The 22,281-nt window shown below is 34.9% G+C and overlaps 1 protein-coding gene across 1 annotated transcript in view; it reads right to left on the minus strand.

Annotated features, from left to right (window-relative positions):
- Positions 1 to 327: 327 nt before the first annotated feature.
- The window catches only part of SFT2D1 (SFT2 domain containing 1), a 33,855-nt gene continuing 11,901 nt past the window's right edge, over positions 328 to 22,281 (minus strand). The window contains exons 2-8 of the mRNA XM_072643855.1: positions 16,442 to 16,528; positions 15,134 to 15,216; positions 13,634 to 13,715; positions 12,473 to 12,508; positions 10,330 to 10,388; positions 1,948 to 1,977; positions 328 to 544 (exon numbers count right to left, since the gene is read on the minus strand). Of these exons, the coding sequence (XP_072499956.1) occupies positions 505 to 544; positions 1,948 to 1,977; positions 10,330 to 10,388; positions 12,473 to 12,508; positions 13,634 to 13,715; positions 15,134 to 15,216; positions 16,442 to 16,528 (417 nt within the window). The 3' untranslated portion in view covers positions 328 to 504. The remainder of the gene's footprint in view (positions 545 to 1,947; positions 1,978 to 10,329; positions 10,389 to 12,472; positions 12,509 to 13,633; positions 13,716 to 15,133; positions 15,217 to 16,441; positions 16,529 to 22,281) is intronic.

The raw sequence follows: 22,281 nt of genomic DNA on the forward strand, positions 1-22,281 counted from the left end.
TCAAATTTTTGTTTTATTTCAAAATTATAATGATTTATATATTAATTTGTCTGCTATACATAATATGTGACTCAATCTAAAGAAAAACGACTTCACATTTCAAATAAAAGCAATGATGTCTTAGAAAAATTATAAAGAGCCAGAAAATTGTATGTATCTTGTTGTAGATTTACAATAAGCTCTCTCCAAACAAGTACAAATCTCAAAGCAGTCTAAAGGAAGCTATAATAAGTGATTTATAAAATAATCTAAGCTCTATGATTAAAATTTCCTGTTCTTTGGAAAATAATGGCACATTATAATGGCACAATAATGGCACATTGTGAATTTAAGACAAAAATATTTAACAGTTTAATTAAACATAAAAGATTTTTACTCAGTATACAAAAAATGTTAAATTACCACAACATGTTTTTGGAGTGAAAATTAATTATGAAGAAGTATGCATCACCAAGAAAACTGGACATCAATATAAAAATTTCCTCTTCAAAAAGTTTCTTAGTTTTAACTTATTAGGGAGGAACAGCATTTCTTCACTGCATCCCTAGGGAGAAGGAAGGAGGGAGAAAATGGTCAGAATATAACAACCTTCTCATAAACATGCCTACCAGAAACTTTTCTTACCAAGAAGTCCTGTATAGATACTAAAAGTCAAATACCATTAAAGTATCTTACATGTAATATTTTGACATAATACAAGCTTAATAGTGCCTGAAATATGTATGACATTACTAGATCTTGGGAATCTTTTTGAAATGGCAATTATTCCAATAATTGCTATATATAAGCGATCTTACCTGAGCAAAATAATTTAGCTATCAAAAAAAGTGACACCAATAAGGGATAACGAATGAGAGCTCCAATTACTTTTCAAAATTTGGAGACAAGCTACAATTTAAAAAAAAAAATGAATGAAACCTATATTAACTTGTCACACTGAATACATTTTTGGCAGATAATTATTTCTATTTTGGATTATCATTTCATATTAAAATTCAAACAAGTTAAAAATTTCTGGCATAGTATTAGAATCAAGTCACTAATGATGCTTTATTACAGAGAAATCTTGAACGCTGTTCTATACAGGTAAAGGTTTTGTAAAGGTACCTGTTATTTCCAGGAAGCCATAAGATCACTGGAGGTGACTGGACAAAAAGGTGGGGCAAGAGATGTTCTAATAGCAAAGTCCATAGGAGATTACTACCAGTTCTCTCTACCAAAAACCTTGTAAAAAGTTGGGAGTTGAAGCTGGGGGGACAGAGTAGAATGGAAATGGAAATGGAAATAGAGATCTACCAAGGCTTCAGGATATACTGGTAGATTCCAATATACTGGTAGAACGTTTCCTTTTGCATCTGTGAATGACTCATAAATCTCTCCTTTAAATTTTATATCCCATTTATGATGGAATAAAAGACTGAACAATTTTCTGCAATAAAAAGCATGATTTTTTTTTCCTGGTTCCTTGCATATGTTACATTTCAAAAGTTGGAAAAGAGGAATGAATCCCATTTTTTCTCTGAAGTTAAACTGCATAAATCTCTTTGCCATATGGAATAAAGATATTCCAGCAACATTGGCTTTAAAATAAAATGCCAACAGACTCCATTCTCTACATCCCCACTAACTTTCACTTTTAAGTAAGATATATGTTCCAGAAGCTTGCACTCTTATTGCAAAGTGTTTCTCCCACCCTCTTCCACTGGGTAGGCCTTCTCTGACTTTTACATCTAATAATGAAAGCATAAGTACGACACAAATAAAACAAGATTACTCAAAACTTTGTAACTACAAAGATGTGTAGGTGAAATACATATAATTCACTCTCACCACCCAATTCTATGTCAAAACGTGTAACATATGATACTTGTCACATCTCTTTTTTTTAAACTAATTCACTTCCTGTAACTATGCAGTAAAAGGAGAAAGAGATTAAAATAAACTTACCTTGCATACGGGATATATGATAAACTATACCTGTAAGAGAAAGACAAAATGATTGAGATTTCCAAGTATACAGATTTTTTAAAGATACCAATTTTTACTATTCCAAAACCAGAAAAGCAGCTGATTTTTTATAAAAAGTAAGATCACCCTCTTGTGTTACATACTCTTAAAAAATAAAAGAGCTCTGCAAGAACTAAATATACTGCTAAGATATTCTCAGTGATTAAAGAATTTGTTACCCATTAAACACAAATACTGGCCAAGGAAAAATATAAAGATATGAGATACCAATTTCAATTCTCAAGAGGTGCAACTTAACTTCTTTACAGTAATAATCTTATTAAACATCACAAGTTCAAGCACTGATGCTGGTGCAGTCCACTGAAGACTACCTTTCAAGGAAATTTAAATTTCCTTTAAAGTACTATTGTAAGTCTAGTCACTCAAAGAGTTCTGAATCTACCTAATTAGGTTACCTCCTCTAGAGCACATATTTCCAATTTTCCTACAAGAATAGGTATGAGATTTTGTTAAGGGCATGTGAAAACCTAGGTAAACTATAGCTAAATGGACTACAAATACCTAAGTATTTCCTGATTTCAGTCCAGTTATTTTCTCAAAGAAGGAAATAAAGTTACTTTGCCATGATGGGCCTAGAGGCAGAGGGACCTGAATTCAAGTCCAACGTCTGATACTAACTCTGATGCAACCCTGGGCAAATCACTAGCCTCTTTTGCCTCAGTTTCTTCAGCTGTAAAAAGGGTTAATAGTAGAACCCACCTCCCAGGGTTGTTGTGAGAATCAGATGTCATATTTGTAAAATGCTTACCATAGGTCCTAGAATACATAAAAGCTATGATTATATACTACAATTTTGCCAGAAAGTAAGGTCCAATTCATCAACCTGTAGTTTGTACACTTCCCTTTTCTGAAAATGGGGATATCTGCCCTTCACTTTTCACATTCACCATGATCTTTTAAAGAGTCCTTTGAAATTGAAACTTGAATTTGAAAGACAGTAGTTTAGCAATAACATGTCTGCAACTCTCCTGAGATGCAGTTCATTTGGGTTTGATGCCTTGCACTGCAGGCACCTGGCTGCTCTCTTATCTTATTCCCTAACTCTATTATTAGCTTCTTTTGCTGTGTCTTTTCTAGTATCAAAGCCATCAGCAAAGTTGAGCCGCTCAGCTTTACTCCCATCATGTTGTCATCACCCTTCCACCCTTAGAAGTCATCCTATTCTTCCTCCAAACTTTTTCTGCTCCTTAAATATATACATCTGAGATCAGGAGTTTTGCTCCTCTTTCCTTTCTTCAGTGTTGTCTTCTGAAAATTAATGAACTTCTCTACTGTTGTCCTCTTCACGCGGAAATAATTTCTCTTTCCTTTTCTCAAAAAACATTTTCTCTATCCCTGTTAGGTGGGCTCTATCCCTGGTAAAAAGCCCATCATTCTCATATTTTGAGCTATAATCCAGAAATTCAAATCCCGTTCTTAAACAATATCTTCCTATCCAGCAATAAACTCAAGAAAGGAAAAAGAAGGAAGGAAGGAAGGAAGGAAGGAAGGAAGGAAGGAAGGAAGGAAGGAAGGAAGGAAGGAAGGAAGGAAGGAAGGAAGGAAGGAAGGAAGGAAGGAAGGAAGTCAGGCTCTTTTTTCCATTACAAATAAAAGGCAGCTCTTCATGCTTCCTGCTCACTAGGAGAGTGAAGAGGCATTTCTCAAACTCTATTACCTTCTCTTCTGGGACAGAATTTAGGTAACATTCTGAGCTTAGCTGCTTGTCTGTGACAGAAAGACAAACACTATGTACTTTATGTGAGATACTACGAACTTCTCCTTGTCCTTTGTACTTGTGAGAAGAAACTGTTTCAGGTCTTCTTTTTTGGCAGCTGTAGTGTCCAAAGCCCTTGTACAGTCAACTGCCTGTTATGCTTGCAGGGAGCTACTGAGGAAAGTTTAATTGTTTATGGCAGTCTTCCTAGCTTTTGTCCTGAGATGAGGCTTGCTTGCTCAACTGCCTTCGACTGGCCATCAGTGGTTTCCTGAGAAAGGCCCACAGAACCTTTAAAATGTTGGCACTCAATGTTTTGTTGACTTGGTTTAATTATACTACTTTCAAATTAAGCAGAGGTCTCTCAAGGAAAAGACATTCAAAATTCCCACTCAGACACAAAATAAATGAAATTTTTAAAGTGCCAAATTCAGAAAGTTCACTTTTAGCTTCCATAATTAAATGGAAAATATACCATTTGCTATTTCTGACAAATCAAGTGCCTTTCAAGTAGGGTTATACAAAATCGAACTGGATGGTGTAGTGCAAAGAACAGAGACCTTGGAGTCTAGACATTTGGATTCTTGTTCCAGCTCTGCCACTAATTAAGCTCTGCAACTTCAGGCAAGTTCCTCAGTTACTATGGAGCTCAATTTTATTGACTATTTAATGAGGGGGGGTCAATTATATAATCCCATGGCCTGTCTTAAACTATGTAATCCCATCTAATTTTGGAAGATAACAAATTTATTTATCTCTATTATTATATTCATTAAGGTTTCCTATCACCTTTACTGTAAAACAGCAATTACAAAGCGTTTTTGAACATAAAAGTGACAACTCTGGTATCTTTCATCTAAGGATTGGGAAAAAAATTAACTATGGATTTCATCTATTAGAACTTCCACTATTAGTAATCCAAGGAAAAGCTTTATCATTTTTCTGTAATTATACAGAAATTGTTAACACTGGTTCACATCAGAAATTCTGTAATTAAAAAATCATTATGAAGTATATCTTAGCTGCACATTTCCAATTAATACAAACATTACTTTAATTTGGAAAAAAGTAATGCAACAGTTGGTCTTCTATTTAACACTCAGACTATTAAGCAATTTCATTTTAGTAAATAATTATTAAAATAATAAAAAAGACTTGGTTGAACTTATCATTCGTCAAGTCAGAAAAAACATTTCCTCCCAAACTTCAAACAATAGGAATGCTTTTGTTCCCTTCCAGGTTGATAGTAATATAGCCCTTGAATTAAATCTTTTAAAAACACAGGAGACTGATAAGAAGAAGTAGAGAAAACGAGCCATAATTATTAAGGATATCATAAGACTTGAAGAAAATAAAGGAAAATATTCTAATTACTCAAACAACGTTTTTCAGCTGAAGAACGTATACAAAACAAAATAGTAAAGATTCTCCTAAGGCTTGTCAGAATGCATAACTACTATTCATTTCAGGTGATTCACATAGGCACAAGTTATAATGATAAAAGGAAACTAGGAGAAACACTGTCAAAGTTTACAAAGTCTTGGGCAAGAAATCAAAGACATTAGGTGAACAGGAATTGTTTCCACCACTCAAAGAAGGCAAGGGACACAGATATAACGAATGGATTTGGGAAGTAAATAGCTGGTTAAGAAGATGGTACATAAGGGTAGGATTTGGGTTTCGAGACTACAGCTTAAAATACAGTAATGGTGAGGTATGAACTACATCTAACAAGAACTTGGGGAAAAAGTACTTTCAGGCAGTGGATAGAATACAGGGCCTGGAGTGAGGAAAACGTGAGTCAAACTGGACCTCAAGTATTTACTCTCTGTATGACCCTGGACAAGCCATGGAACTCCTGTCTCCTCAACTGTAAAATGTGGATAATAATAGCACTTAACTCCCAAGATTGTTTTAAGGACCAAAAGAGACAATACTGGTAAAGCCCTTAACACAGGGCCTGGAACATAGCAGACAATCCAGTAAATGCTTGTTTCCTTCCTTCTTATTGGCCTAGATTCTGGAAAGTCTAATCAAAAGAGTTTTTAGAAGCATCTTGGAGGCAAAGAGGGCTGTGTAATTCTGAGCAAGTCACTCAACTGCTGTTTGCTTCAGCTTCCTCATCTGTAAAATGAGGACAATGGCAACAGGATCTTCTTTCCATGGTTATGAGAACCAAATGAAAGAGTGTTTGTAACGTGCTTAGCACAGTGCCTGACACACAGTCAGTGCTTAATAAATGCTTGTTTCCTTTCTTCCTTTAAACTAAAAAGAAACAAAGAGGGAAAAGCAGCCACCAACCCATATACCACAGAGAATATAAAGGATGAAGAAGGATAATAGTTGATATATAAAAACTTCACAGAACGAAAAATCCAAGACATTAGTGAGTAGTAAAATTCTGATGTCTATACACAAGTGCAGAAAGAATAGTCAACAAGCACAGTGGATTAAAGACCCTAACACAAGAAGGCAAGTATGGGATTTAAAACTAGCATAAAGCTTTAGATACATATGTCTTATTCAAAAGAAACAAGGTAGGTAAAAGGGGGAAGAAGTTAGCGTTTATGTATTAAGAAGATAAAGACAGATAGGTGGGAGCCAGGAGGAGTGAGGGGTAGGGTGGGGCAAAATGAGTGAAGACCAATGCAGGTAGAAACAGAAGCAATTTTGTCATGTAAATACAGCCTACCTAGACCTCTCCCCTCTGCAGTCTACCCAGAAACCCCTTGCCCAAAAAAGCACAACAAGAAATTTGGAAAACAGATTGCAAGCCTAAAATAGAGGTATACTATAGTAGTGATGATAATAAAGTTCAGTTGTTGAAGTCTGTCCCAACTCTTTCATGAGCCCATTTAATTTTCTTGACAAAGATAATGGAGTGGCTTGTCATTCTCTTCCCCAGCTCATTTTACAGATAACAAAAGTGAGGCAAACAGGGTTAAGTTAAGGTTAAGTTTCCCCAGATGATAAATGGTCAAAGGATATGAACAGGCAGTTTTCAGAGGAAGAAATTAAAGCTATCTATAGTCATGAAAAAATGCTCTAAATCACTATTGATTAGAGAGATGCAAATCAAAACACCTCTGAGGTACCACATCACACCTGTCAGATTGGCTAACATGACAAAATAGGAAGATGATAAATGCTGGAGATAAAATGGGAGAGTTGGAACACTGATTCATTGTTGGTGGAGCTGTGAGCTGACACAACCATTTTGGAGAGCAATTTTGAAAAATGTGCATACCCTTTGACCCAGCAATATTGCTTCCAGGACTATATCCCAGAGAGGGCATAAAAATGGGAAACGGTCCCACATGTACAAAAATATTTATAGCAGCTCTTTCTGTGGTGGCCAAGAACTGGAAATCAAGGGGATGCTCATCAACTAGGGAATAGCTGAACAAGTTGCGGTATATGAATGTAATGGAATACTATTGTGCTATAAGAAATGATGAACAGGAAGACTTCAGAGAGGCCTGGAAGGACTTACATGAACTGATGCTGAGTGAAAGGAGCAGAACCAGGAGAACTTTGTACCCAGCAACAACCACAGTGTGGGAGGAATTTTTCTGGCAGACTTAGTCCTTCATAGCAGTGCAAGGACCTAAAAAATTCCCAATGGACTCTGAGGCAAAATGCCTTTCACATCCAGAGAAAAAACTATGGAACTGGATTGCAGAATGAAGCAAATCATTTTCTTTTGTATTATATTTTGTTTTGTTTTATGGTTTCTCCCATTTATTTTAATTCTTCTATTCAACTGACTAAGGTGAAAATGTGTTTAATTGGAACGTATGTGTAGAACCTATATAAGATTGTACACCACCTTGGGAAAGGAGTGGGGAGGGAATGGGGAAAGGAGGGAGAGGGAGGGGGAAAAATCTAAGATACATGGAAGTCATTGTAGAACACTGAAAACAAATAAAATAATTTTTTAAAAGTTAGGCTAAGTTAGGCCCAGGGTAACACAGTTAGTGTCTCAGGACAGATTTGAATAAATAAAGATCAGTCCTCCTGACTCCAAGGCTGGGACTCTATTCACTGGGCTAGAAATGGGCATAAGCTGGAGCTCCGTCTCTGCCAAAAACAGCTCATTATTTCTTAACTAGCTTTAATGGTAATTTTATCTCTGAAAGGGTGGAGGAACCAATTCATTTCCAGATCAGATTGTCACCAACAAGAACTGCTTACTAGGGAAATACTCACTTCCTCTTAGAGTCTGTAAAAGAGAAGACGAAAGCAAGCCAACATCTGACATTAACTCTAGATTTTGGAAGAACCGATTTCAAAGACCTCAAAGGCAGAACATGTGGGATGTCATGGACTAAAATTCTACAGGGGAGATCAGCTGTTGAGATATGGCAATAGCAAACAATTCTGATGAGGAAGAAAAGAAGAGAAGAGACATATTTAGTTACAGAGGTATGGTGAAAGCAGTATCCTAACCCCTGTGCCCCATTCAGGCTAGGCTAGTTTTCCTTGAAGATACTTTGAGATTTGATTAGCTCAGAGGATTACAAGGTTTGGATGGTTGATGTCACTTCCTGGCGATAGGAGTACAAAACAGCCCTGAGGGGCTCCAACCCCTTTATATGACTGCCGGACCACAATGAGCAAACAGAGACAGGGACAGTTGTCACTCAATCATCTTATGGTGTCCTCTGAGCACAACTTTCCTCCACTATGGCCAAATACATCCCCTTTTATTAACCACTAAATGACCTACAGGTGTCTCCTTCTAGCATTCAGGAGTGAAAGTTGAAGTTGTCTCCTTTTAAACCTCTGAAACTGGTACTGCATCAACAGACCTTAGCAAATAAACTGGGGTTGTGACTGGCACATTTGTCTATATCCTCAGTTCCAGAAAAGTCTCTAGGTTCCTGAGGAGACTCACTACAATTTCTTCTTATATGCCTTTCAACAAAGTCCATGTGGCACTGGTCCCAATGGCCTCTCACATGCCCTATAAAAATGTCACAAGCAGTTCCTTCAGCAGTTTTCCACTGTCCCAAAATTACAGTTGAGCTGGGCCCAGGCCTACACAGTTGGTGGGCCTAAAGACCAATATCCTCCCCAAGTACAAGAAGTTGTCTAAGTTCAACCACCAATAGTTTGATACAGTCATCTTCAGGATATCATTCTTAATGATACAGAGCATGTTCATGTCAGTATCTCCTTGCTGAATAATCACAAAGTGAGCTCTCTAATTCCCAGGGTTGAGGCTACTTCACAGTAAAGTGAAGCTATCACCATTTCTAATGTCCTCAATCTGGGCTCACCTTTCTTTGAACGGCCCATCCCCCATGACGTTTTCTCTTTTGTTGTATTCCTGTCTACTACAATAACTGCTCTGGGCTAGATGTGACTCAGATCAGTTCCCTCCTCGGTAAAAGCATACTCAGTAAGACCAGAGGAAGGATAACTCACCCAGGATACTCATCAAGGATATTGCAAGTTCATTCACCTGACTGAAACTCTCCTTACTTTGAATTATCATTTGTGATCTGCCAGTAAAATCTCAGAAAGAGGCTAAAGCTCTATGTGACTGTCTTATCCTCAGGCAACTAAGAAGTAATGTCAACCACCCCACTCCAGTTTGGTCCCCTAAGCCAATCAAACCTCAAGGACAGATGCAATATCTAATTAAGCAAAAACTAGCTTACATGAAGACAAAAGATTAGGATGCTGCTCTCAACACAAGAAGGAACTCAAAAACCAACCTCAATTTTGAAAAGATATATAAAAGATAAAAGGGTCAGAAGCAAAGGAAAAATATGAAAGTGTGATATGGTACTGCAAGAATAAGTAAGAACAGATAAGGAAAGATACAAACAACAAGGAGGGCTTTTTTCCTCAATGTACTTTTGGTAGCTCTACTGGGAAGAGCATCAAAGAAGAGACAGCCACAGATAAAAATTAATGAGAGAAGGTAAAGTAGCTCAATTTTTACTTTGCTTTTTTCTGCCAAAGATGACCATGGACCACAGAAGACAAAATAAATGCGAATAATAGTTAACATCTAAGGTAAATAAGGAGATAATGAGAAAAAGCTAGCTGCCTCTGATGAGTTTAATTCTCCAGGCCAAATAAACTCTATCTTCTTATACTAAAAGAAGTGGTGGATGTGAATGCTGACCTACTATGAATGGTATCTCAAAATTACAATGAACAAGTCAGTCTTTAAGCAACAGGGTAAATGACTGCTGGTCATTGTCATTCATGGGCTAAGCTACATGGCCACTGAAATCCCTCTCAACTTTAAAATTCGTAAGGTAAATGTATTCACCAATACAATATCTAAACTGTTTATTGTGAAAATACACTCCAACTGTTTAAAATGTCAGTGGCTTAAAAAAATATATCCAGTCACAACATACACTAGAGATACTCACTCATGTTATGAGCTCAGAAATCCCCTCTCTAAAGATGAACTACACAGTTCTGTTTAAGATAGGACAGTAGAAAGTTTGCTGTTTTAAAATTTACCCTGCTTTCATCAAGTGTTGGGATGTTATCATTTAAATACTTCATAAATTCACGAGGAAGTGATTAGCAGCTCCTAGGTGATAATATGCTTTAAAATCAACATAAGAAGAACTTACCAACTCATTGCCAAAAACTGCAATATGCAGAACAGGAGAGCCAATCCTATTTTATGCCACTAACAGAAAAACAAAAAATACTATTAGTAAGAACATTTTACAATATATTGTCCAATGTCCACAACGTCCAATTCACAACTGTGGCCACTTTTAAACACCTAGAGCAGTCACCTTGCCTCCATTTTTATTAGATGTGGAACTTACTTGTTTATAAAGTGTTTTCCACATCCTAGGCTTCACTTATCTATTAACTATTTCTCTTCAATATGCAATAGTTTTTTTTAAAAAGCTTCTAAATCATTGCTTTAAGGGCAAGAACACAAACTCTTCAATATGTTAAACTTTTCAGGACAATTGTACTTTCCCCCCATATCTGACACTAAAATCTCAGTTGCCAAAACTTCATACTTTAGTAATTCAATCACGGTTGTCAATTTTAGCAGATAAGCTTTCAATGGTTGTTAGAAGAGTCCCAAAGTCTATAAGTTTCACTTCCTTCCATTTGCAACTCTTGTGTTTTTCTGGGTTTGCTGGGTGTATTTTTAAGAGGAAGTCTTCATTTTATCTTGATCTTTTAAACATTATTTTAAATGATCAATCTTTACACTCTGAGTTCAATCTTTGAAATTTAAGCTATTTTTTTTTCTCAATCCAGAGGTATCACCTCATCCTCAAATTAGCAAAAACCAGAAAACTCATTATTAGGAAAACTGCAGGAAGAGTGAGGCAGTGAATTGGTTCAATTATGTGGAAAATAAGGAATTATGCAAGAAAAGTTAACTATTTATATCCTTTGACCTAACAATTCCACAACTAGGATTATGTCCCAAGGAGGTTACAGACAGCAAGAAAAGACCTATATATGCAAAAAATATTCACAGCAGCATTACTGGTTGTAACATAAAGCTATAAACTAAATATATGACCAAAACTGAAGAATGGTTGAATGAATTTTGGTATACGAGTGTCAGTGGAATAAAGAATAGTGAAAATGAAGAAGAGAAACATGAGAAGATTGATATCAATAAAAATGCAAAGCCAAAATAACTACTCACATACACACACACTTTGAATCATAAAAAGTAAGAGGTAACAAAAACCAGGTCAAATTTAAAGACAATGTTGGTACCACATTTCAAAATTAAAGCATATATCCTATCATTCCTTTTTATTAATACCTCACAAACCATAAAACGTGGAAAGTGACAAATCTTTCATCACAATCAAGCTATTTTGCACTGTTTTCCACAACAGTCTAATGTACTTTTAGGGAGAGGTTTGTTTGGGAATGTCATGGTGCCACAACATTTTTTTTAATTGTTTCTCAGCCACTGAGAGAGAGAGAAACAGACAGAAACACAGGTTGTTCTGGAATTACAAATGTGTGTATTTAAAGACAATGGGATAGTAACCCCTCATTCTTATGCAATTAACTCATAAGTAAATTTCCTGAATAATAGAAACTTATATTTTTTGGATACTATTTAAAATAATATAACCAATTTCCAGGGAAGTCTTATCTGAAACTAAAATGCATTATGCAATGTTTTGTTTTCTTAAGAATAAGTTAACATTTTCTTAATGATTTCAATTCATTAATATATTTTTACTAATTATGAATTGCTCTTCTCTAAATGATAGTGCCCGGAAGCTACTGAAATGTGTGTAGTCTTGACCTAGACTAGTGAGGATTGGGGAGCTTTTTGTAGATTTTTCTAACTCCCATCAGGTTTTAGCTGTCATTTTTTGTTGCTGTTCGTATGCTTTTCCTCTTATATTCTCTTTCCTTGCTACAAAGTATGACAAGACAAATTAGGATTCTATGTCAAATTAAAAGTTGTAGGCTGGGGAATGAACTTTCCACAAAATAGAAGGGGCTTTAAATTTAACACGATTGAGTTATTTTCCCTCACTCATTTCCAAATTCTAGGTTGTGCTAATATGACCGGCAGATACTCAGTGGCATTATTATACTCAATTTTATAACCATCTTTTATTCTCTTGGTGAACTCAAGGGGAACATAAAGCAAAGTTACTCGTCAGTTCCCTGAATTTTATCCCAAACACTGCTCCAGTTTGTTGAGCTCAGTAATGATATAATTAAAAGTATTTAAAAGAAAACTAGACAGTTGTTAACACTTACCCAAAGAGCAGCACATAGAGTTAATACCAAACAAAGCTAAGTAAAAAAGAAAGACAGCATTTATTCACAGGTAATAATGTGACATGAGTTAAATTGTTTAAAAATATGCATTATTTATAAATGAGTATTATTCAAAAGTTAGCAAATGACCTTGAAAATATTTTCTTATTAACATACTGAAAAATCATCTCTAAAAATAGGCACAAATGCCTCTGCAAGACCAAACATTCTATTGACATTCTGTTTTCTTAATTACCTTCTTAAAACATGTTTAATACTGCCTTGCCCACAATGTTATTTGCAATATTGCTTTGCACAAACATCTGTTGATTGACTAGAAATTGATGATACTGAACTTACAAGTTTAAGACTGAAAACTTTATGTTAAAAATTTGTGTTTACAGAACATATTTTATTCATACATAAGAACAGATTTTATTCATATACATGCTGAGCTTAAAGCAATAGTTCCCTTATACATGGAAAAAATGATTATCATCTTTGATAAACCAAAGATGAATGTGAACGGTATGAGAAAATGATTCTACAAGGTGACAATTTACTTTTGGAACACTTGAAAGGTTAATGGCACAGGAAAAATTAAAAGGAACCTAAATTAAAAGACAGACACAGAATCTAATTAGTTTTATTTCAACTCTGCCTCTGCATATTTTAAGCAATTAAGTAACATTTTAAGTGTCTATGATATAAATTTCAAGTCTATTACTGGTGTAGCTTTTTTGTCCAGTATACAACATTTCTGAAGTTTTTTTAGTCCTTTCATCTGCTCATTTAAACTACTGAAAAGTCTGACAGAAAAACACCTTAAGTATAATGATAAATAGAATTATTTGCTGAATTGAATTCCTAAGTGAACATAAACTTTTAGTAGGCATAGTCCAAGTTACAAGAGATCTAGATTAAGTAATCTTATAAAAACTGAATTTAATTGAATTTGGTACATCTAAATAGGATGCACATTTTTTCCCTCACAAGAAAGTTTAATGTAGGTACCATATGCTCTACATTCTTCGAGAAGATTTTTAAACTGATTTTAAAACTGTTCAAGGAAAACAGAATAACACAAGTATTTTCGTTATAATATATACAATTTAAACCACTGTGCAAAATATGCTTCAAAAATAATAAAATGTTATTTACCAACATGATAACTGTAGCAAACAACCTTGTTGATTCAAACATCTTCTTCAGTTGTTTCACAGGTCCCATTAAGAAGCAAGTACTATTTGAAAAAGGTCAAAAGAAAAAAGAATTTAGCCATATTCAATCAAATCTTTGCTAATTAAAAACTGGAATAAGTTGTTAATAAAAATCAGATAGGTAACTAGTTTGAATAAAATTCATATCATATTTAGATGCATACATGCAGTTTATGTTTTTGCATATACTGTCACTTTATGTGTAAATGGAGACATCTCTTAAATAAATTTCTCACATCTCAAATTCTAAAAAGTAAATGTAAACACTTCAGTTACCAGAGACACGATATTCTGATTAACAAAATTAGTTATATTGCTAACCTACCGGGCTGACAATTTATCTTGCATTTCTAAGGTATTTTTTTTCCCATTTAGGTAGTACCTAATTTGACTATTTACCTATCCTTATGTTTACTGCATTTGATAATGAAAATTCTATGACTAAAAAGACTAAAAATACAATTTAGCTGAAGTAAATGAGTAACAAACTTATAAATACACTGCCTGTCTCTGTTGTAAAGGATAACCATCTGTGAAATTGAAATTCACCCTACACTGTAATCACAGGTGTCCACACACTGGGTCACTGACTAAACAAGAGTTCCCTACTGCAAAATCTAAGGTGTAGGAAACACCTAACACTCTGATAGCAATTCAAACATAATAGTGATTCACAGGGATAGGAAAGCTTCAGCCAGAGAAAAAATCTTACTTAAAAACATATAATTTCTATGAACCATGATAACGGCAAACTCCTAAGTTTATGAATTTGCTAATTTTTTTTTGCCTTTATAAGTATCAGAAACAGTTTGCAAATAGTAGATTCCATTTCTACTAGTAATTCAATATTAATTTAATTTTAAGACACTCAATGTCTACTTTGTGTAAGGCACTACAGAACATACAAAGATAAATAACGACAAGGAACTGCCTTCATGGAGCACATGATCCAGCTATTCCTTGACTCTAAGTGCTTAGTCAATTATAACTTTGAGTATTTGATAAGTCTTGCATGTTATGTATCAAGAAGCAATAGGTGCCACATATATTTACCTGAACTTTCATTTAGACATACCATTAACCTTTCAGCTTTAGTTTCTTCTTCCGTAAAATTGGGCTAACACTTTCTCTATCTACACCACAAGGCTATTAGCTATGAGGACTGAGATGAAGAATTTTGAAAACTATAAAGGACCACATGTATATAAAGTGATACTAAGATCTGAATTATTATCATTACTATTGAAACTTTAGAAAATGGTTGTAAAAAAATGAAGTTTAAGAATTCATGCTTTGGATATCAGCAAAAACTATGCAGTTATGATTTGTACGATGTAAGTCAATAAGATGAATATTTTTAGAAAAAAGCAACCAAATGTTTCTAGTTAACATGATTTTAAAAGCAGCAACATAAAAAGGAAAATATTTAACACACACATACCTGGCTAATGCAGAAAAGTTTCCCAAAGTATAGAAAACTGCAAAAAGTTTTATCCCTCCTGGAAGCCATAGCAATGCTGTTCCCTGTATAATATTTTAGAGTTAATTCAATATGCCTTTAAACCAAAAAAGACTGATCACCTACTACTAAATATAATTTTAAAATCTAAGTCAATACTAAAGATGTTACATAGCTCATTTATAGCGAAGAATCTATAAACAAACAATATTTTTTTCAGACCTAGTTCCAAGTAACAACTAGCACTAAATAGATTTCTTTGTGACATTTGCTGTTTAAATAGAGCTCAATGGATCAGGGATTAGGAGACTCAAATTTTGGTCATTCCTTTCCTACTAATGAGCTGTAGAACCTTGAGCAAAAAAGCTCTACTTCTCTGAGCCAAGATGACAAAATGAAGTGGCTGAATTAAATAAACTCTAAACTTCCTTCCAATTCTTATTTCTATGAAATACTCTTTTTCAATGACAGGTTAAGAAAATAACAACAAATCTAAATTACTGGAGCTTTCTCCACACACAAACTGCTCCTGGATAACTTGGTGATTGTTTTTCTTAGAAAAAAAGAATAAATGTTTTAAAAAAATCTCATTCAAATCTAGTATTGTTCTAATATTTGTTACCAAAAAATACAGACCATATCCCAAAAATAAACTATTTGGGAAATATATATATACATATGTGTATATATATATACACATATGTATATATATACATATATATATATATATACACATATAGGAAAATTATCATATTTCAGTATATTTTATTGCTTTTATATCTTAACTTAAATAAAGATGTAATTTATTTTTCTCACTCTTTTTTGTCTCTTATTTGTGTATGTTCTTTTCTCAACTGTTACACAGAATGTTAGTTTCACTACCATGCACTGCATTTGAAAAGCAGAATTTTTGGAATCCAGGAAACAAGAGATTCAGTAGATTCAGGAATTGTTTTTAAGAGCTAAAATCCAGCAGATTTTAATATATCTGCACAGCATTGTGGCATTTTCACTCACCAAAAGCACATCATAGAATTGCCTAATACTAAAAGATTGGATCAGGGGCTGAATTCAGGTTTTATACAAAATAGATTTAAAGAGTTAAAAAAAAGTACACCAAAGGGAAGTTACATTCCTGGGCTCAATCTCATATTTCAAGTGATAACTTCAAACCTAAGAAAACTACAATACCTATGAACTTTAAGTACTTACATCTGGTATGGTTGTAAATATTTTTGGTTATTAATCTTATTTATACAAATTATTTTTAAAAATAAGATTCTGACTTACGATAAGAGAACATAAAATGCCACTTATGAAACATATGGCAAACCACTTCAATCTAGTATTCCAAGAAAGTGTTGAGGCATCCAGGACCTTAAAGAGGAGGAAGAAAAAAAGATTTAAAAACTATGTTTAAATTGCCACTCCAGTCCTTACATTTTTTTCCATGATAAATTGAGGCAATGGCTTAAATCTCTTAGAGATATCTTAATTTCACATATGGTCATATGATTTAAGTACCTAAAGATTCTATTTTTAAAAGAGGTTCAAGGTCATTACAAGAACCAAAACACATTAAATTTAAAATGTTTTCAATTGACAATTTATGAGCAAACTCCTACATATTAGGTAAATCCTTATCAAATTATGTGAATTAATGTTTCTTATACAGTACTAGGTTACCACACTCAACTACTAAATACCACAATTAATTCTGGTTTACCACCAAAGTTGGAACAGATCTGTTAACAGCTAATTGAAGAAATTAAACATGTAGAATTAGGAATAACTTCCTCTCTAAAGTGTGAACGTGTAACATATTAAGTGCATTTCAAAGTAAGATTGCATGTTTTAGGAATAATGAAATAAAATTAGAACTTCTTTAAAAAGTATTCTCCAGCTAAAAATCCTATGGTTGTGTTCCTTACCTGATCAAATCCATCACGAATCCTTAGGTAGCATGAAAAGTAGATAAGAATAACTAAATAAAGATTTTTGTCAATTAACCAGTCAAGATTAATTTTTAATATAGCATAAAATATCTGCTCACTTTGTTTTAATTTTTCATCTACCTTATAAGTGCTGATTTCATATGAAAGGTTTTTTACATGAATACAATAATAGTAATGACAGATTTGAGAAGAAAGTAGCCACCGTAAATCTGTGAATCAACAAATTCTCTTTGGCCATGGCCTCCCCATTCTCCTTACCACCGTAAGTCCATGCTGTAGAGGAACTTTCACTTTGGGAACCAATTCTCCAGATTAGCTGACTGCCTCTCCAAGCATAGTATTTCAGAAAAGTCTCAATCATGCATTATTTCTTCCCTTGCTCTCCGATCATCTCCTCTTTTCATACCTTCTTCACTAGCCACTTCCTCTGGTAATTCTAATTCACTTAAAATACCTGCCATAGCATACCCTCTCCTTTTTCCCCCTCCTTCTACTTTCCAGTTCTGAACCCACAAGCCAATGTCAAAACAAACTGGCTAGAATTCCCTGATGGGGGTTGTTAATCTATTCCCCGAAAACCCAATTCACCATCCTAGGAATTTTCAGACCACAGTGCCACTCTCATTAGAAAGTAATCACCTTTAAGAGCAGGGATAATATTTTCCAAACAACTGAAAATGGGAAATGGACACAAAAAATTACACTGATAATGACTGTACTTTCATCCACAAGTTTAGTCAATATAAATCAAAAGTTGTTCGTTCTTCGTTTAGAAGAGGACCAGTGACATCATGGGGTGATATCCTGAGTCATGAGTGAATTGGATTTAAGTGAGGAAGAGCTGCACAAAGTCAGGGGGACTGGTGGTGGGCAGGGATGCAATGGATGATGGTGTCTTTGAGAACTGATCGATCTCTAAGCACTCCACAATGCCTGTTTTAACTACTTTCATGGCAACTGGAACAAACTATTTTCATCTGCCTGTTTCACCAGAGGAAGTCTTCAGATGCTTGGGCTAGACATCCCCCAACTCACTGAGTTTGAGGTCTGTCCATTACCTTCAACCTAGTTTAGACCACCTGCCCAGATGGTTTCACCACAGTGTGGCCACTACAATTTCTAGGCGCTCCAGGTGAGAGTTAGTAGAAAGCTGGACACCAAAGGTGGATAAGAATCCCTCAAAAGGACTCAGTAAGTCCTCACATCACATGTGCTAGTCCTTCCTGAACACCCCATACAATCATACCTACCATTAGTGAAATCATTTTGTATAGCAAAAGGCAAATCCTACACTTACTCTAAAAATTCACAGGAAATCCAGAGTTCTCCTTTAAACCACAACCATTCATAGGAACTACTAAAGCCTTCTCTAACTTTATGAAATAGTAGTTATAGTTCAAAATATTTCAATTACTGACTGGCGTCACCTGCAGGCAAGCCTGGAAAGCCAAGTACCCTCTATAATATCACTTCTGTGGGGAGACTACTTGTAGTCTGTCTTGTATAAATTGGTGCTTCTATGTGAAAAAGAGCAGACTGCCTTGCACAGCCTCTTTCCAATGCACACACCCTTTGCCTTCTTCCTATCTATACTACAGTTACTATTTTTAAAATGCACACTTCCATAGTACTGAGAAATATGGGTATTCTACTTCACTTCTAAAAAAAACCCCATACCACCTCAGGGTTACAGAAGCCCTTTAAAAAAAAAGGTACTAGAAATAAAACCATAAGGTTACTGACTTAATCAGGCCTTGAGGGGATTTCCTATATCTAAAATACTAAGAGTTCCAAGGTCAGTTACTAACCCATAGGTTATGAGTTATACATACAAAAATGTCCATTACCAAAGAAGTTTCTTAAGGCAGTTTAACTAGTACACTTAGAAGATTTCTTCAGAGATAAAAGGGTATATCATTTCTATTAAAAATTCTAATGGGGCAGCTAGATGGCCCAGGGGATGGAACATGGGCCCTGGAGTCAGGAAGACCTGAGTTCAAATGTGGCCTCAAACACAACACTTACTAGCTGTGTGACCCTAGGCAAGCCACCTAACAAAAACTGCCTCCCCATTCCAAAAAAAAATATTCTCTTAATAGAATGCAAGTTCTTTGAGGGGCTGGTACTGTTCCATTTTCTTTGTATCCTAATGCCTCTATATCACGAATTCAAAAAAAGTAGTATTTGCTGAACATGGTGAATCCCACATAAAGCATAAAGAATTAAATAGACATTTTGACAGACATTAAAAATTTATCATTGATGTGGCCATTATTTCTAAATCTGTATACAGTCAAATCAATAATTCATCAAAGCTAACATCAGTTATTGCTTTTAAAATAAAAAAATATATGCTGTACAATAAAAAGACTTAATCCAGAATTAAATAAATGAACATTTAAACATTAAAAAAGGGTAATAGTAACTCCTGGAATCATTATGTCCAATAATCATTTTTAAGAAATTTTTTTCAACAATATTTTGTACTTCTATTTTCACTTTGTTTTTTTCATGGTTTTTCCTTTTGTTCTGTTTCTTCTTTCACAATGTGACTAATATGGAAATGTATTTTACATGAATTGTACATGTATAACCTATATCAAATTGCTCGCCACCTTGGGGACTGGGGAGAGGATGGTGGGAGAAAAATTTGGAACTCAAAATCATTTAAAAAATGAACGCTGAAAATTGCCCTTACATGTCATTGGAAAAAATACTTTCTATGTATATTTTATTTTTAAAAGATTTTGTTCTAGTCATATAAAAATGCTCTAAATCACTACTGATTAGAGAAATGCAAATAAAAACAACTCTGAGATACCACATCATACCTACCAGATTGGCTAACATGACACAGCATGAAAATGATAAATGTTGGAGAAGATGTGGGAAAATTGGTACACTTATGCATTGTTGGTGGAAGTGTAAACTGATCCAAACATTCTGGAGGGCAATTTGGAACTATGCCCAAAGGGTTATAAAAATGTGCATATCTTTTGATCCAGAAATGCCACTTCTAGGTCTGTATCCCAAAGGGATCATAAGAACTAGAGATAAGGACCCAAATGTACAAAAACATCTACAGCAGCTCTTTTTGTGGTGGCAAAGAATCAGAAATTGAGGGAATGCCCATCAATTGGGGAATGGCTGAACAAACTGTGGTATATGTATATAAAGTAATACTATTGTGCTATAAGAAATGATGAATAATTAAATTTCAGAAAAACCTGGAAAGACTTACATGAACTAATGCTGAGTGAAAGAGAAGAACGAGGAGAACATTGTACACAGTAACAGCCAGGGTGTGTGAGGGCTGATTTTGATAGACTTAGCTCTTCTCAGCAATGTAAGGATCTAAGACAACTCCAAAAGACTCATGATGGAAAATGCTCTCCACATACAGAGAAAGAACTTTGGAGTCTGAAGGCAGATGGCAGCAGACTATTTCTTCTCCTTTTTTTGTTGTTGTTTTGTTTGGTTTCTTCTTCCTTGTGGTTCCTCCCATGAGTTCTAATTCTTCTTTATATCATGACTAAAGTAAAAATATGTTTAATATGAATGTATAAGTAGAGCCTATATCAAATTGCCTGCGTGGGGAAGGGGGAGGAGAGGCAGGAGGAGGAAGTGAATACTGAAAACTAAAAATAAATTAATTATATTTTTAACAACAAAGAAATGTTTTTTAAAAGATTTTGTGCTTCTTTGATCATTTAGCCAGTTTTAATTTTTAAGGAGTTATTTTCTTCAGTAATGTTGTTAAATTCTCTTTTCATAACTTTCTTGCACAGCTCTCATTTCTTTTTCCCATTTTTTCTTCTGATACTCATTTGGTTTTTCTTTTCTTTTTGGCTCTTTTTAAAAAGTCTCTTTATTTTCTTCTAAAAATTCTTGTTGGGCTTGTGTCCCATTTGCATTTTTTTTTGAGACTTTGCTTGTAGGTGCTATCAAGTTACTGTTTTCAGCTTCCCCATTCTCCACAGAAGCTCTTTATAATTGGGTTCTTTTTTGTTTGTTTGTTTGCTCATTTTTCCTGCCTATTTCTTGGCTTTGGACTTCATGTTAGTGTTAAGCTCTGCTCATTTCCAGGGGATATCTAGCCTGAACTTCTACTGCTTTCACAGTTCAGAGTCTGGGGTGGGGCTCTACAATTTTTCAATGCTTCCAAAGTGGTATGACCTAGGGGAAAGTCTGTTTACTGGCTTCATGGTACGAGCTCTGAGTTCCTGACTCAGGTTTAGATCTACTGGCTTTTGTGTAGTTAAGTTTCAGTAGACTTTTGCTGGACTCCAGCAATGTCAGCACACTGGGAAGTTCTACAGGTTTGGAGCAACTGAACTGATGGCTCTCCTTTGGTCTGGGCCCTCGTTTTTCCACTGGGGGCTTATGTGCTGGGCCACAGGTTAGAAATGAGTCGCTGCTCGCCTCCTGGGGAATCACAGAGTGAAGTTTACAGAAGGTGTTTTGGGCCCTGTCCTCAGCTAGGATCTGCTCAATCACTACTGTTCTTCTCTGCCCAAGATCTATGACCTTTAACTAGTTAATGGGTGACAGATTTGCCAGACAGCACCTGTTTCTGCTAAATCAAGGGTCCCCTAGTATCCCTCTCTCCATTGGTTATTGTCTGCTATTGTCACCACCACGATGCTCCTGGACAGCCCCAACCCAGTATCTAAAGACCTTTCTGTCTCTCTTCCTAAAATTCTCTGAGCTAGAAAAATGACTCTCTTGTGACTTTTTATTAGTTTTCCTGATCTGAATTCAGTCTGGAATGTTTTCTGGGCTGTTGCAAAAGAGAATAACCCTGACTTTCTGCCATCTTGATTCTACCCTCCAAAAACCATTTGAAATGAGACAACAATGTCTCAATTTAGCACAATTTAGACAATTCAGCACAATGATTGGCATACAGTATGTGCTTCGTAAATGTTTTTATTCAAATGTAATACACACACAAGACTATTTTCATTTTGTTACTTTTTTGTTCACATACACTGAAATGACAAAGTATCATTTTTCAACTCACCCTGATGTTTTTGCTCGTGTTTTTTATCAATCTAGAAAGTTGGACCCAATATTTCATAGGCCAAAGTAGAGAGGGGAGAGGGTAAAAAGAGAGGATAACACAAAACTTGACATTTCAAGCAAAAGAAATATTACAAAAGTTAAACAAGAAAT

Source organism: Notamacropus eugenii, chromosome 2, assembly GCF_028372415.1.
Source record: "Notamacropus eugenii isolate mMacEug1 chromosome 2, mMacEug1.pri_v2, whole genome shotgun sequence".
Taxonomy (NCBI): Eukaryota; Metazoa; Chordata; class Mammalia; order Diprotodontia; family Macropodidae; genus Notamacropus; species Notamacropus eugenii.